Raw genomic sequence first — 13271 nt, 5'->3', positions numbered from 1 at the left:
TTACTTATTCTATCATTTTAAATTTGCTTTTTTAGCTTCTCTAGTGAATGTTTCAGTTTTTGTAATTTTAACTCCAGAATTTCCATTTGCTTCCTTTCATAATCAGGTCTTTTGTTTACTAAGTATTAGCATATTTTTCTTTGTTTTAAGTCTTTGAATGTAACTTCTTTTAGCTCTTTGAGCATATTTATAAATCCAGTATCTAGGTCCATGCAGCAAGTCAGTTTGTTCCCTGAGTATAGGTCGCACTTTCCTGTCTCTTTGAACGTCACCATTTTTTGTGTTGGAAGCTGGACATTTTAGATAATGTAGCAACTCTGAATTTTAACTTAAAGCTGCTATTTTCTTTTTCTTTTATTTGGTGGGGGAGGGGCAGAGGGGGAGAGAGAATCTTAAGCAGGATGCGAGGCTCAATTTCATGATCTTGAGATCATGACCTGAGCCAAAATCAAGAGTCAGACGCTTAACCAACTGAGCCACCCAGGCACCCCTCTGGTTTTGGTTTTCGTTTTCGTTTTCGTTTTCATTCTTTCTCTTTTCTTTTTTTTTTTTAATAATTATACTGCCAACTCTCTCTTCCCTTTATTGTGCAGCTGATGTCTCTGCTTGGTTTTTAAATTTAAACTATATGTTAGATTGGATCCCAACAGTTGCCCCCTTTTTTAAAATAGTTTAGCCGGGGCGCCTGGGTGGCTCAGTTGTTAAGCGTCTGCCTTTGGCTCAGGTCATGATCCTGGGGTCCTGGTATTGAGCCCCGCATCTGGCTCCTTGCTCAGCGGGAGGCCTGCTTTTCCCTCTCCCACTCCCCCTGCTTGTGTTCCCTCTCCTGCTGTGTCTCTCCCTGTCAAATAAATAAATAAAATCTTTGAAAAATTAGAATAAAGTAAAATAGTTTAGCCATTCAGTTTTACAGAAGTATAGAGAATACATTCAGAGTTGCATCTAGTTCTCAAGTCTCCACTGGGTTTCTTGGATCTTTCCCGTATGTACATTTTTAGCAGTCACCCACAGAATTCATATTCGCTTTTATATACATTAGCTTGGCTCCTAACAGTTGCCCCCCCTTTTTTGCAGAGTTTGTCCCGTGAGTTGTGGGGTTTTTTTTGTTTTTTGGGGTTTTTGTTTTTGTTTTTCCCTAAGGATTTATTTATTTATTTTAGAGAGAGTGTGGAGGGGAGGGGCAAAGGGAAAGGAGAGAGAGACCTCAGCAGACTCCACAATGAGTGCAGAGCCCAACATGGGGTTCGATCCCATGAACCTGAGATCATGAGCTGAGCCAAAGTCAAGAGTCAGATGCTCAACAGACTGCACCACCCAGGTGCCCCTAGCCAGTGAGTTTTACAGAGGTATAGAGAATGCATTCAGAGTTGCTTCTAGTTCTCAAGTCTCTATTGACTCTCCTGGGTCTTCTCTGCATGTGCATTGTTTAGCAGTCACTCAAGAATGTATAGAGAATTTATTTAAGCCTGTCTGTAGCTCTCTCATTTTCAGGATCTCCTTGTTAAATTTCTGACTGGTTTGCTGCTCACACTAAACAAGAGCTGCAACCTCAGACTAACAGAGCTGTTCCTTGTCATGGCTAGCACCTCAATGGTAAAGCTGTAGTTTCTGCTCATCCAACTAGAGGTGGAGTAGGGATGGGAGCTGCCCCAGGCAAGAGGTCCACAGACTTAACCTTCCTTGCCAGAATTTTAGCAGTTTTTCAAGAACAAATACTTCTCAATTTGTCGTCTTTGGTCGCTTTCCAGTGCCCTGAATTGATTTTAACAATTTTTTTCTCGTTTTATACTTGTTTTCTGCATAGGGGAATCATCCTTTTCGTATCACTATTATCAGAAGTGCCATAATTTTGCTTATTTTTTTAACTGTATAAATGGAATCTTAGTATATGCATTTTGCAATCATTTCTTTAACATCATGCTGATGTGTGATGCTTAGTTTGGTAACTACTACAGTATACTATTCCATCTTAATGAATATGACACAATATATCCATTTTCCTGTCAGTTGACATTTCATTTGTTTTCAGTTCAAATAATCTATTTATTTATTTATTTTTTAATTTAAAATTTTTAGTTAACAGTGCAATATTTCTGTAAACACTTCATCACAACACCCAGTGCTCATCACAAGTGCCCTCTTTAATACCCATCACCCGTCTAGCACATCCCTCACCCACTTCCCTCCATCAACCCTCAGATTTGTTCTCTACTGTTGAGTCTCTTGTGTGCAAGAATCTTTCTATTTTGGCAGTCTTAAACTAAATTTTTAGGATATATATACTGTAAGAGGGGAGTTGCTAGTTCTTAGGATATGGAAATTCTAACATTACTGGATAAGTAACAAACAGCTTTCCAAATCAGTTGTACCAATTTATAACTACCAGTGGATGAGTGTGTCCTATGTTCCACATCCTTGACAACACTTGGTATTGTGGTTTTTTAATTTAATTTAATTTTTTAAAGATTTTATTTGTTTACTAGAGAGAGAGCGTGTGCATAAGCAGGGGGAGCAGCAGGAAGAGGGAGAGGGAGGAGCAGGGAGCCCAACGTTGGGCTCAATCCCAGGACCCCGGGATCACAACCTGAGCTGAAGGCAGGCTCTTAACTGACTGAGCCACCCAGGCACCCCTTATAGTTTTTCTTTGATATGTCTGTTCATATCTCTTGCTTGTTTGCTCAATGATCATTTGTCTTTTTCTTGATTCACAGGAAGTCTTTATATGTCACAAATACTAATCCTTTTAGTTATGAGTTGCAAACATCATTCCCAGCTTATGGTTTATCTTTACTTTTTGTTATTTGTTGATAAACAAGTTATAATTTTAGCATTTTCTTTTATGGTAATTGGTTTTTATAGCCTTTCTGCCCTGAGGCTTTATTATAAAGATCTCTTATGTTGCCTTTGAAAGTTTCATAGTTTTGCCTTTAATCCAACTGAAATTTATTTTTTGTGTAGTATTTGAGGTAATATCTGAATTTTTTTTCAATGGTTATTAATGTTCCAGTGCCACTTACTGAAATGAGTCTCTTCTTAATTGATTTACATCGTCTATTTGTCGTAAATTATTTCCATATTTGTGGGTTTATTTCTGGACTTTCTATTCTGTTTCATTTCTCTGTCATTTTTTTCTTACATCAGTTCTGTATTGTGTATACTGGGCTTTGTATGTTTCTACATCTGTTAACACTGGGAACCTCACTGTGGTTTTCTTCTTTATGGATGTCTTGGTTTTTTTCACCTGTCGTGCTTTTATATATATTTGAGAATCAGCTTGTCATGGTCCCCTGTCACCGCCCCAAAAAAACTACTGACAATATTAAAAGATCATTTTAGGGATAGCTAATCATTTCATACTATTTAATTCTTCTATACAAAAACAGTTTATTTAGTCCTTAACATTTTTCAGTAAAGTTGGTGGTTGTACAATGATATCAATGTACTTCATACTACTGAACTGTATGCTTAAAAATGGTAAAGGTGGTATATTTTATGTTACGTGTATTTTACCACAATAAACAAAATTGGGGAAAAACGAATCAGATTTATAGATACTAAGAGGGAATACTTTTCCTGGATATTTGAAGTGTGGGGATAAAAAGCAACATAAAAAGTGCATGTTGAATACGAGTAAAAGATTGGAGAGGGGAAAGAGTACATATGTACATTTACAGAATATCTTTGGCTGCAAAAAAACTGAATTATTGATTGCTTCTGAGGAGAGTAACTAGAAGCAGGAGTCTGAGGGTGAGCTTGTTTTACTGCGTGTCCTTTTATAATGTTTGAGGGTTTTTTTTCCACATGAATATTTTTACTTTTAAAATGCACTTTTAGGGCGCCTGGGTGGCCCAGTTAGTTAAGCAACTGCCTTCGGCTCAGGTCATGATCCCAGAGTCCTGGGATCCAGCCCTGCATCGGGCTCCCTGCTCAGCGGGAAGCCGGCTTCTCCCTCTCCCTCTGCCTGCCACTCCCCTTGCTTGTGCTCTCTCTCTCTCTTTGTCAAATAAATAAAACCTTTAAAAACAAATAAATGAATAAATAAATAAAATGCACTTTTATAGTTGTAGAGGTCTAGGTTAACAGGTATTTAGTCGTATACTATATTCACAGCTCTTTGAGGAATGCTTGTGTATGCATAGGGGTGTGTCTGTATTCTCTCCAAGGTTTGGTTCATCTCAAATAAATTACTATGTATCCTAACTTTTGAAACTTAATCTATTGTTAGCAGTTTCATGTTATTAAAGATTCTTTGTGAACCTCCTTTGGAGATGTTACAGTTTGTGTAACCATTTTGTTAAATGGACTTTTTTTTTTTTAGGACATTTACATTGTTTTCCTTTTTTTTTTTTTTTAAGATTTTATTTATTTAAGAGAGACAGAGCAACAGAGATAGGGAGAGAGAGCATGAGCAGGGAGGAGAGGGAGAAGCAGGCTCCCAGGGAGCCCGACTTGGGGCTCGATCCCAGGACCCTGGGATCATGACCTGAGCCAAAGGCAGACACTTAATCAACTGAGCCACACAGGTGCCCCTCCATTTTTGTTTTTTATTTTTTTGCTGCCTTTTTCTCCCAGTTTTATTAAGATATAATTGACATATAACATTGTATTAGCTTAAGGTGTGAAAATAGTGATTTGATATATGGATATACTGTGAAGTGATTACCACCATTGCTTTCCATTTTTTTAAAAGATTTATTTATTTATTTGGAGGGGGGAGAGAGAGCGTGAGCAAGAGTGAGGGGAGGGGCAGAAGGAGAGGGAGTAGCAGGGTGGCTGCTGAGCAGTGAGCCGGTTGTGGGGCTTGATCCCAGAGCTCTGGGATCATGACCTGAGCCAAAGGCAGACGCTTAACTGACTGAGCCACCCAGGCGCCCCTCTGTTTTTAAAATAGTTATAAATCACCAAAACTGCATTGTCCAATACAGTAGTAGCCACAATCCAGATGTAGCTATTTAAATTATGCAAAATGTGAAGGGTCTATTTTTTTCCAGAATATATAAAGAACTGTTGCAACTCAAGAATAAAAAGACAACCCAGTTTAAAAATGGGCAAGGGGCGCCTGGGTGGCTCAGTCGTTGAGCGTCTGCCTTCGGCTCAGGTCGTGATCCCAGGGTCCTGGGATCGAGCCCCACGTCTGGCTCCCTGCTCCGCGGGAAGCCTGCTTCTTCCTCTCCCACTCCCCCTGCTTGTGTTCCCTCTCTCGCTGTGTCTCTCTCTGTCAAGTAAATAAATAAAATCTTTTAAAAAAATAAATAAATAAAAATAAAAATGGGCAAGATATTTGAATAGTTATTTTTTCAAATAAGATACGTAAATGACCACTAAGTATATGGAAAGATGCTTGACATCATTAGTCATTAAGGAAATGCAAATCAGAACCACTTTATACTAATTAGGATGGCTGTAATAAAAAAGAGACAGTAACAGGTATTGATGAGCATATCTATCACAGTAGGAAGTTCTGTTGGACGGCACTACTCAAGAATAAACATTTTTACTTCATACATTGACCACTTTTCATTTTTCAAATCATTCAAATAATCCATAAGCAAATTGCTGTTATAAAAACAACAAATTTAAATATACAAGGTGCCTGGGTGGCTCAGTCGGTTAAGTGTCTGCCTTTGGCTCAGGTGTCCAGTGTTAGGCTTCCTGCTCAGTGGGGAGCCTTATTCTCCCTCTCCTCCTGCCCCTCCCCACAAAACCCTCTGCTCATGCTCTCTTTTTCTCTCTCTGAAATAAATAAAACAATAAAAAAAATTTTTTAATATACAGTGAAAAACCCAAATCCTGTAGACTACCACCTGTCACAGTACTTTATCCTCAGGTAAGCACTGTCACCTATTTGCTGTGTATCTTTCTGGACCATTTACTACTTTTACATATATATTTGTGTATGGTTGTCAGTAGTTATTAGTAATAGTTCCATGATAATGTTTTTAAGTAGTTTAGTTATATATAACACATGCAAATAAAATGGTTCAGTGGAAAAAAAAAAGTAGCTTAGTTTTTGATTTCTTGGAAACTCTTATGAGTAAATCCCTTACACTCATTAGAGCTTTTCTCATCCATAGGTGATGCTGGGAGCAGAACTCCCAAAGACCAGAAGGTGAGTTGGGACCAGGAAGGTAAAGGTGAGAGTTAAGAATATGAAAATGGGAGAAACTTCTGGCCTGACCACTTCAGCCATCAACATAATTATCCACTCTGTAATCAGCCTTGTGGGTTCCAGTCCTCTAATAGGTGTTCTAAGGATGCAGCAGAGGTTACTTAGAGGTGCATGCACTAAGTGCTACAGGAATGTAGAATTTGGTAGGGATCGGTTAGGTGAACTTAATAAGGAAAATTCCCTAAAGCTGATTTCTGAATTAGATTTATAAGAAAGGACCGTTTTGCCTGATAAAATAACCATACCTTCCCAACCATGATTCATTCTGTTTTGTTTTTTGAAAGACAAGTTCTTATTCTCAAGTCTAACCCATGCTATTTTAAAACTTGTTTCCCTCATCACCTTTCTTACAGCTCCGTGAAGCTATGGCTGCCTTAAGAAAGTCAGCTCAGGATGTCCAGAAGTTCATGGATGCTGTCAACAAGAAGAGCAGCTCCCAGGATCTACATAAAGGTTAGGGTCTTGGAGGTGCCTTGGTGTAGAGGGTGGGGCGGGGATGGGAGGTGAATTCCTACAGAGATTTCATGGGTATCTGGCTTTGTTTTAGCTTCTCAGAATCCTCTTCCTCACCTCTGTTGGGTTCTTTAAACACCACAGGTTTTCCTTGTCTGCTTAAGTCTTTTGTCTGCTGATTTTCCAGTGTGTGGTGGCTTTACCCAAATACCTTTTTAGCTCTGTGCTCATGACTACTTCTAGATAGAGTTTAGAAGAGAGCAACTCAGACTTCTTTTTTTAAGATTTATTTGTTTGCCAGAGAGAGAGCATGCACAAGCAGGGGGAGTGGCAGGCAGAGGGAGAAGCAAGTGCCCCTCTGAGCGGGGAGCCTGATGTGGGGCTCGATCCCAGGCCCCCCGGGATCATGACCTGAACCAAAGGCAGGCCGCTTAACTGACTGAGCCACCCAGGCATCCTGCAACTCAAACACTTATGAAGAGGTCCAAGGGAAACTGTCCAGTGGGGTTGTTAATAGATCTCCTACAGGAAAATGTTTTATAAATACTACTTAGCACTTAGTGTAATTAATATTGGTAATAAGGAGTTGGAAATACTTGGTAAAAGTGAGATGTTCTTGAATTACATGTGAATTTCAATTATGCAAGTATTTCCTGTTAGCATAAATAGTTGAGTCAGCTATGTTTTTGTCTGCCCAAGAGAGCAGCAAAAGTGACTAAGGATCAATGATTACCCCTTTTCCCCCAGTTACTATATTATACCCTCTTTACTTTCCCATTCACTCCCCCCAATCTATGCCATATCTCTTTACGACAACTTTGCTTTCTTTTGTAGGAACCTTGAGTCAGATGTCTGGAGAACTGAGCAAAGATGGTGACCTGATAGTCAGCATGCGCATCCTGGGCAAGAAGAGAACTAAGACATGGCACAAAGGCACCCTTATTGCCATCCAGACGGTTGGTATGTTCAAGCTAGAAGAAGAGCTAATGAAAGGCAACCTGCAGGTCTCCGTTGCCGATCATTTCTTTTCTCCACAGCCTTGCCTTTTGTCTCTCATGTAACAGTCAGGATTTGCACAGAAACTGGTGGTTTTTAAAAATTTTTGTCCATCTTTTCCTTTTACTCAGGACCAGGAAAGAAGTACAAGGTGAAATTCGACAACAAAGGAAAGAGTCTACTCTCGGGGAACCATATTGCCTATGATTATCACCCTCCTGCTGACAAGCTGTTTGTGGGCAGTCGGGTGGTGGCCAAGTACAAGGATGGGAATCAGGTCTGGCTCTATGCTGGCATTGTAGCTGAGACACCGAACGTCAAAAACAAGCTCAGGTACCTGGACAGAGGATTGTAAAGAGAGTGGAGGCCAATAGCAAAGCACCTGCCCTATTCAAACCATAGTCCAGATCTCACGGTTAGCTTTTGTGTTTAGTCCCCAGTGACCAGAGAAACCCTTGCTCTTTTTTTTGTGTGGCAGGGATCGTGTGGGTGATTTCTTCCTCTTTTTTTCCTTTTTTTTTTTCTCAAAGGGAAAACTTGGAGGAAAACTAGGAGGAAAGTTGTCAAGATTGTTTAATGGTTAGGGGAATAGGAAGGAAGGGGAAACTAAATGGTTTTAGCAAGATAGGAGTCTGATAGACAAGAATAAATAGCTTTTGGAAAAGTAGAGGTAAGTTTGTTAGATTGAAGGAGAATTCCTAACTCTTAGACGGAAGGATAATAGGAAGGAAGTAGTAGACTGGAACATTTTCCCCGGATTGTGTCCTATTTGTGATCAAGAGTGGAAGCTATGATAATTTCTGTAGGTCATGTTAAATATTGTAACCCCTGATCTTTCTGCCATCACTCTGTCCTTACAGGTTTCTCATTTTCTTTGATGATGGCTATGCTTCCTATGTCACACAGTCTGAACTATATCCCATTTGCCGGCCACGTGAGTGTCCCTTCTTCCTTTCTGAGTTTTATCCCTTCCCTCTTCTACCTTGTATTTCTTCTTAAGATAATCAGTTGAAAAGCCCTGATATTAAAAGAAAAGAAAAGAAAGGGAGGGAGGGAAGGAGGAAGGAAGGAAGGCCCTGATGTTTGTGGTGCTTCCATCTCGAAGAGCATAAGTTTGAGTAATGTCTTTTGGGAGATCCAGTTCTATTTGCTCATCTCTAGTGCTGGATCTTTGTAGTCAAAGAGTGGGACACTAGGAGATTATGACTGACCTTGGGTGGATTCTCATATTGTTTTGTATTCTCACTGTGTTTTGATTTCATTTCTGAGTGATTTAGGCTTAAGAAGATGTTACTTCTTTCCTAGTCTTATCCTTCATCTAACGTTTGTAAAAATCTGTAGTCTGCATAGTGCTCTCTGCAAAAGCTGAATTAGATGGAGGCTTCAGGGTGTCTTCTATACTTGGGTCTATGGCTTGGGAACAGACTCCTACAAAGCAGTTCTTTTTAATTACAAAAGAGTTAACTAACACTGCTCCTTCTCCACATGACATGGCAGTAAATACATTCAGGGTCCCTTAGAAGTAGCCTGATACAGAATGAGAAGGAAGGACAAAATTTTTTTTTTATCAATTTCACGATGCCATCTGATATTTTTTATTTATCTCTAGACTTACATCAAATTAGCAAGAATTTTCACTTGAATTTTCCTAAACAAAACATCTATCTTTATGAAATAAGTGATTCACCTATATTTGCATGTTGCTTAGTTAGTATTTACTTGATCTGTATGTGCATTTACACAATAGGTTCCGTATTTTTAGGTAGTCTTGGTTTTGTTTTTGAGGTTATGTTGTCTTCATTTATTTTTTCTCTTCCTCCCAACTTGAAAAATGCCCAACGACTCCTTGCCAACCATTTATTTTTTCCTATCAAGACATGCCCTGGGGCACCTGGCTGGCAAAGTTGGTAGAGCATGCAACTCTTGATCTTGGGGTCATGAGTTCAAGCCCCACATTGGGCACAGAGATTACTTAAAAAAGAGAGAGAGAAAAAGACCTGCGCCACTTACCCTCTCTCAGCCCTCTTTCTTCCTTGGGACAGTGAAAAAGACTTGGGAGGACATAGAAGACATCTCCTGCCGGGACTTCATAGAAGAGTATATCACGGCTTACCCCAACCGCCCCATGGTGCTGCTCAAGAGTGGCCAACTTATCAAGACTGAGTGGGAAGGCACGTGGTGGAAGTCCCGGGTCGAGGAGGTGGATGGCAGCCTAGTCAGGATCCTCTTCCTGGTACTGTTCTTCCCCAGAGTTTTGGAGGCAAGGGTCAGGGTGGGATGGGGGAGCGTAAGAGGCAGTAATGAGGATGATTTTGTAGTCCTCCGTAATTTTCCTCTTTCTTAATCCTGTCTGTTCTCACTGTTTTGGGTCAAATTTTACTTGGTCTTTTTGTTTCTCTCTGATGGTTATTGAAAATAAGTTGCCTGGGGCACCTGGGTGGCTCAGTTGGTTAAGTGTTTGCGTTCTGCTCAGGTCATGATCTTGGGGTCCTGGGATTGAGTCCCTGCTCAGCAGGGAGTCTACTGCTTCCTCTCCCTCTGCCTCTCCTCCTCCCACCCCCCGCTCGTGCGCATGTATGCTCACTCACTCTCTCTCAAATAAAATCTTTAAAAAAAAAAAAGGTAAAAAAATAAATTAAAAAAAATAATAATTTTTAAAAAGTAAAATAAATTCCCTGAATTTAATTATGAGCTAATTGCATGTTGGTTGGTTTTTCTCTCTCTCAGAGTACTTGCATATAGGCACAGAGAAGGCAGTTCCATTTGTCCAAGGTCAGGGTTTTGGTTAGCATAGTGAGACAAAAAGGAGGCATCAGAGAATTAGAGGTCTTGATGATCTTTTTTTTTTTTTTAAAGATTTTATTTGTTTATTTGAGAGAGTAAGTGAGAGAGAGAGCGAGCAGGAGTGGGAGAGGGGTAGAGGGAGAAGCAGACTCCCCACTGAGCAGAGAGCCCAATGCAGGGCTCGATCCTGGGACTCCAGGATCATGACCTGAGCCAAAAGCAGATGGTTAACCGACAGCCAGCTGGGCACCCCTTGATGACCTTTCAAGGCCCAGTTTAACTCTTGGCTCGTCTGTGCCTGTCCTCTTCTCCCCTCTCCTGCCTTCCTTAGAGTTACAGTCCTTTGAGCTGTCCTCAGCCCTTTGTTCCTAAGGCCTTATGGTCCATGTCACACCGCTTATACTAAACATAAACATTTGTCTCTCGGGGTGCCTGCGTGGCTCGGTCGTTAAGCATCTGCCTTCGGCTCAGGTCATGGTCCTGGAGTCCTGGGATCGAGCCCCGTGTCGGGCTCCCTGCTCGGCGGGAAGCCTGCTTCTCCCTCTCCCACTCCCCCTGCTCGTGTTCCCTCTCTCGCTGTGGCTCTCTCTGTCAGATAAATAAATAAAATCTTAAAAAAAAAAAAATTTGTCCTGTAATTTCTTAAATGGTTTTCTTTTCTCATTTTCCTCATGGCTGTCATGGAGCCTGGAACATAAGTTTATTGAATAGATAGGGAATTTGGGATTCATCAGGGAGATTTCGTTCAAGGAGGCACCTGGAGGCATATTCTCCACAGATGGCAGTATAGATTCTAGCCTTTAATTCATCTCCTTCCAACCTTCCTTCCTCCCAATCCCCTAGGATGACAAAAGATGTGAATGGATCTATCGAGGCTCTACACGGCTAGAGCCCATGTTCAGCATGAAGACATCCTCAGCCTCTGCGTTGGAGAAGAAGCAAGGGGGACAGCTGAGGACACGTCCAAATATGGGTATGTCCTGAAGGACACCAAAGGAGAGGAAAGAAATGGACAAAGCAGCAAAGGAGAGTATATACAATAGCTATCCTTTGTTTACCAGATGACACTACTGACTCATTGAAAACAGGATGTGCCCTGAGTTGTTTCCAGTAGTACCGATGGATTTGTGGTGCTGCCTCCACATGCAGTGGCTCTGATTCATTCTAGACGACCCTGTAAAAATCTGAAACAACTGTTAGGGGCCAATGTGGTAGTAGTTACCTCTGTTATCCACATGAGGATTATCTGCTTTGTATGTGATCCATGGTCATTTTTTTAAAGCCCAAACTGCTTTTGTTTTTATATGTTCCTGGCATACTTTTTGGTTGAATTTTCCTGATAACGTTACTTGATCAAAGAACGTATTTTTAAAATTTTTCACCAAAGAATAACCTAATTACTAACATAAACTGTGTTTGAGGCAGGAAGATAAAACCTTACTGAGTCAAAGCCAGCCTGTGCCAGTATTTCACCCGTTGGTGTAAATAATGAGAACCGACAGTCTTAACACTTACTCAAAATGTTTCCATTGCTGCTTGTTTACATTATGTAAATTGAGATCAGATATGGGCATGAATATACTTGACACAGCTGTCATCTTCAGTGGTCAATTTCCTTTTTCCTCTAGGTGCTGTAAGGAGCAAAGGCCCTGTGGTCCAATACACCCAGGACCTGACCAGTACTGGGACCCAGTTCAAGCCAATGGAGCCCCCGCAGCCTACAGCCCCTCCTGTCCCCCCAGCTCCCCCTGCCCCACCTGCCCCACCTGCTCCCCCTCTGTCCCCACAGGCAGGTGACAATGAGTGAGTGATACTCTTTTTTATTTACTAGTTTCCTTCACATTGCATTTCTGTATTCTTTACTGTATGATGTCTAATCTTTTAGCAGCTTGGAAAGTCAGCTTGCCCAATCTCGGAAGCAGGTAGCCAAAAAGAGCACATCATTCCGGCCAGGTTCTGTGGGCTCTGGTCATTCCTCCCCTACATCTCCTGCACTCAGCGAAAATGTCCCTGCTGGGAAACCTGGAAGCAACCAGACATACAGGTGAGAAACTCCCAGACTCTCTGTGGGGACGTGGCAGCGTGGACTAAATGGTCACTGTATGGGGGATGTTCCTTGGTTCCAAGGTGCTTAGTTAAGGTTCTGATGGTGAGGGGTTTGGACTTGAAAGCTTTTTGTTTGTTTGTTTTAAAGATTTGTTTATTTATGGTTTGGACTTGAAAGCTTTCTTTTTTTAAAAGATGTATGTATTTATTTATTTGAGAGAGAGAGAGAGAACCCATATAAGTGTGGGGAGGGGCAGAGAGAATCTCAAGCCAACTCCGCACCGAGCGAGGAGCCTGACGCAGGGCTCAACCTCAGGATCCTGAGACATGACCAGAGCTGAAATAGAGTTGGACATTTACCCAACCAAGCCACCCAGGTGCCCCGAAAAGAAAGCTTTAACTTGGCAGGTTTCCAACAAACAGGGTGTAAAAATAATTAGAAATTAGGTGCCTAGAACTGTGGACTCACTAGAAGTTATTTGGTAAAACTTGTCATTGAACACGGTGTCATGATTGGGACAATAGAAAGGGATTACTACTGCTCCTTTCCTTGAATCACAGGAGTGAGTAAAGACGTCTGTAGGACACATAAAAGTAGAAAATTGGACTGTATATAATTCACAGGCAAAAAAAAAGTTAGGAAAAGTTATGCTGTTGAGGTAGAGATATTTTCAGTCAGTGAAGAGTGACCAGAGCCTTTCATTGTCCAGGCGAGGGGAAACGTGACTTCTCTGTGTCATCTGTAGCTGCCCGGGCACAGCTGTTAGAAAGATCCATGGGTTAGCCAGCTGCAAGGGTCCTTCTGCAGCAGGGAGGTCCTATT

The 13271-nt window shown here is 41.1% G+C and overlaps 1 protein-coding gene across 3 annotated transcripts in view; it reads left to right on the top strand.

The window, feature by feature from the left end:
* Positions 1-13271, top strand: part of SETDB1 (SET domain bifurcated histone lysine methyltransferase 1) — a 32920-nt gene that overhangs the window by 9097 nt on the left and 10552 nt on the right. For 2 of the 3 annotated variants that reach the window (XM_025858379.2, XM_025858378.2), the window contains exons 4-12: positions 6075-6109; positions 6523-6622; positions 7457-7582; positions 7750-7951; positions 8479-8552; positions 9661-9851; positions 11246-11375; positions 12031-12205; positions 12288-12446. In XM_025858379.2, coding sequence (XP_025714164.1) covers positions 6075-6109; positions 6523-6622; positions 7457-7582; positions 7750-7951; positions 8479-8552; positions 9661-9851; positions 11246-11375; positions 12031-12205; positions 12288-12446 — 1192 coding nt within the window. The remainder of the gene's footprint in view (positions 1-6074; positions 6110-6522; positions 6623-7456; positions 7583-7749; positions 7952-8478; positions 8553-9660; positions 9852-11245; positions 11376-12030; positions 12206-12287; positions 12447-13271) is intronic. The other variant, XM_025858381.2, reaches the window with a different exon arrangement.

This window comes from Callorhinus ursinus, unplaced genomic scaffold (assembly GCF_003265705.2).
Source record: "Callorhinus ursinus isolate GAN/ISIS: 27379988/994484 unplaced genomic scaffold, GSC_fseal_2.0 scaffold90, whole genome shotgun sequence".
In the NCBI taxonomy this organism is placed as follows: Eukaryota; Metazoa; Chordata; class Mammalia; order Carnivora; family Otariidae; genus Callorhinus; species Callorhinus ursinus.
Note: the sequence above shows the minus strand (reverse complement) of the source record. Positions and strands in the feature narration are given on the sequence as shown.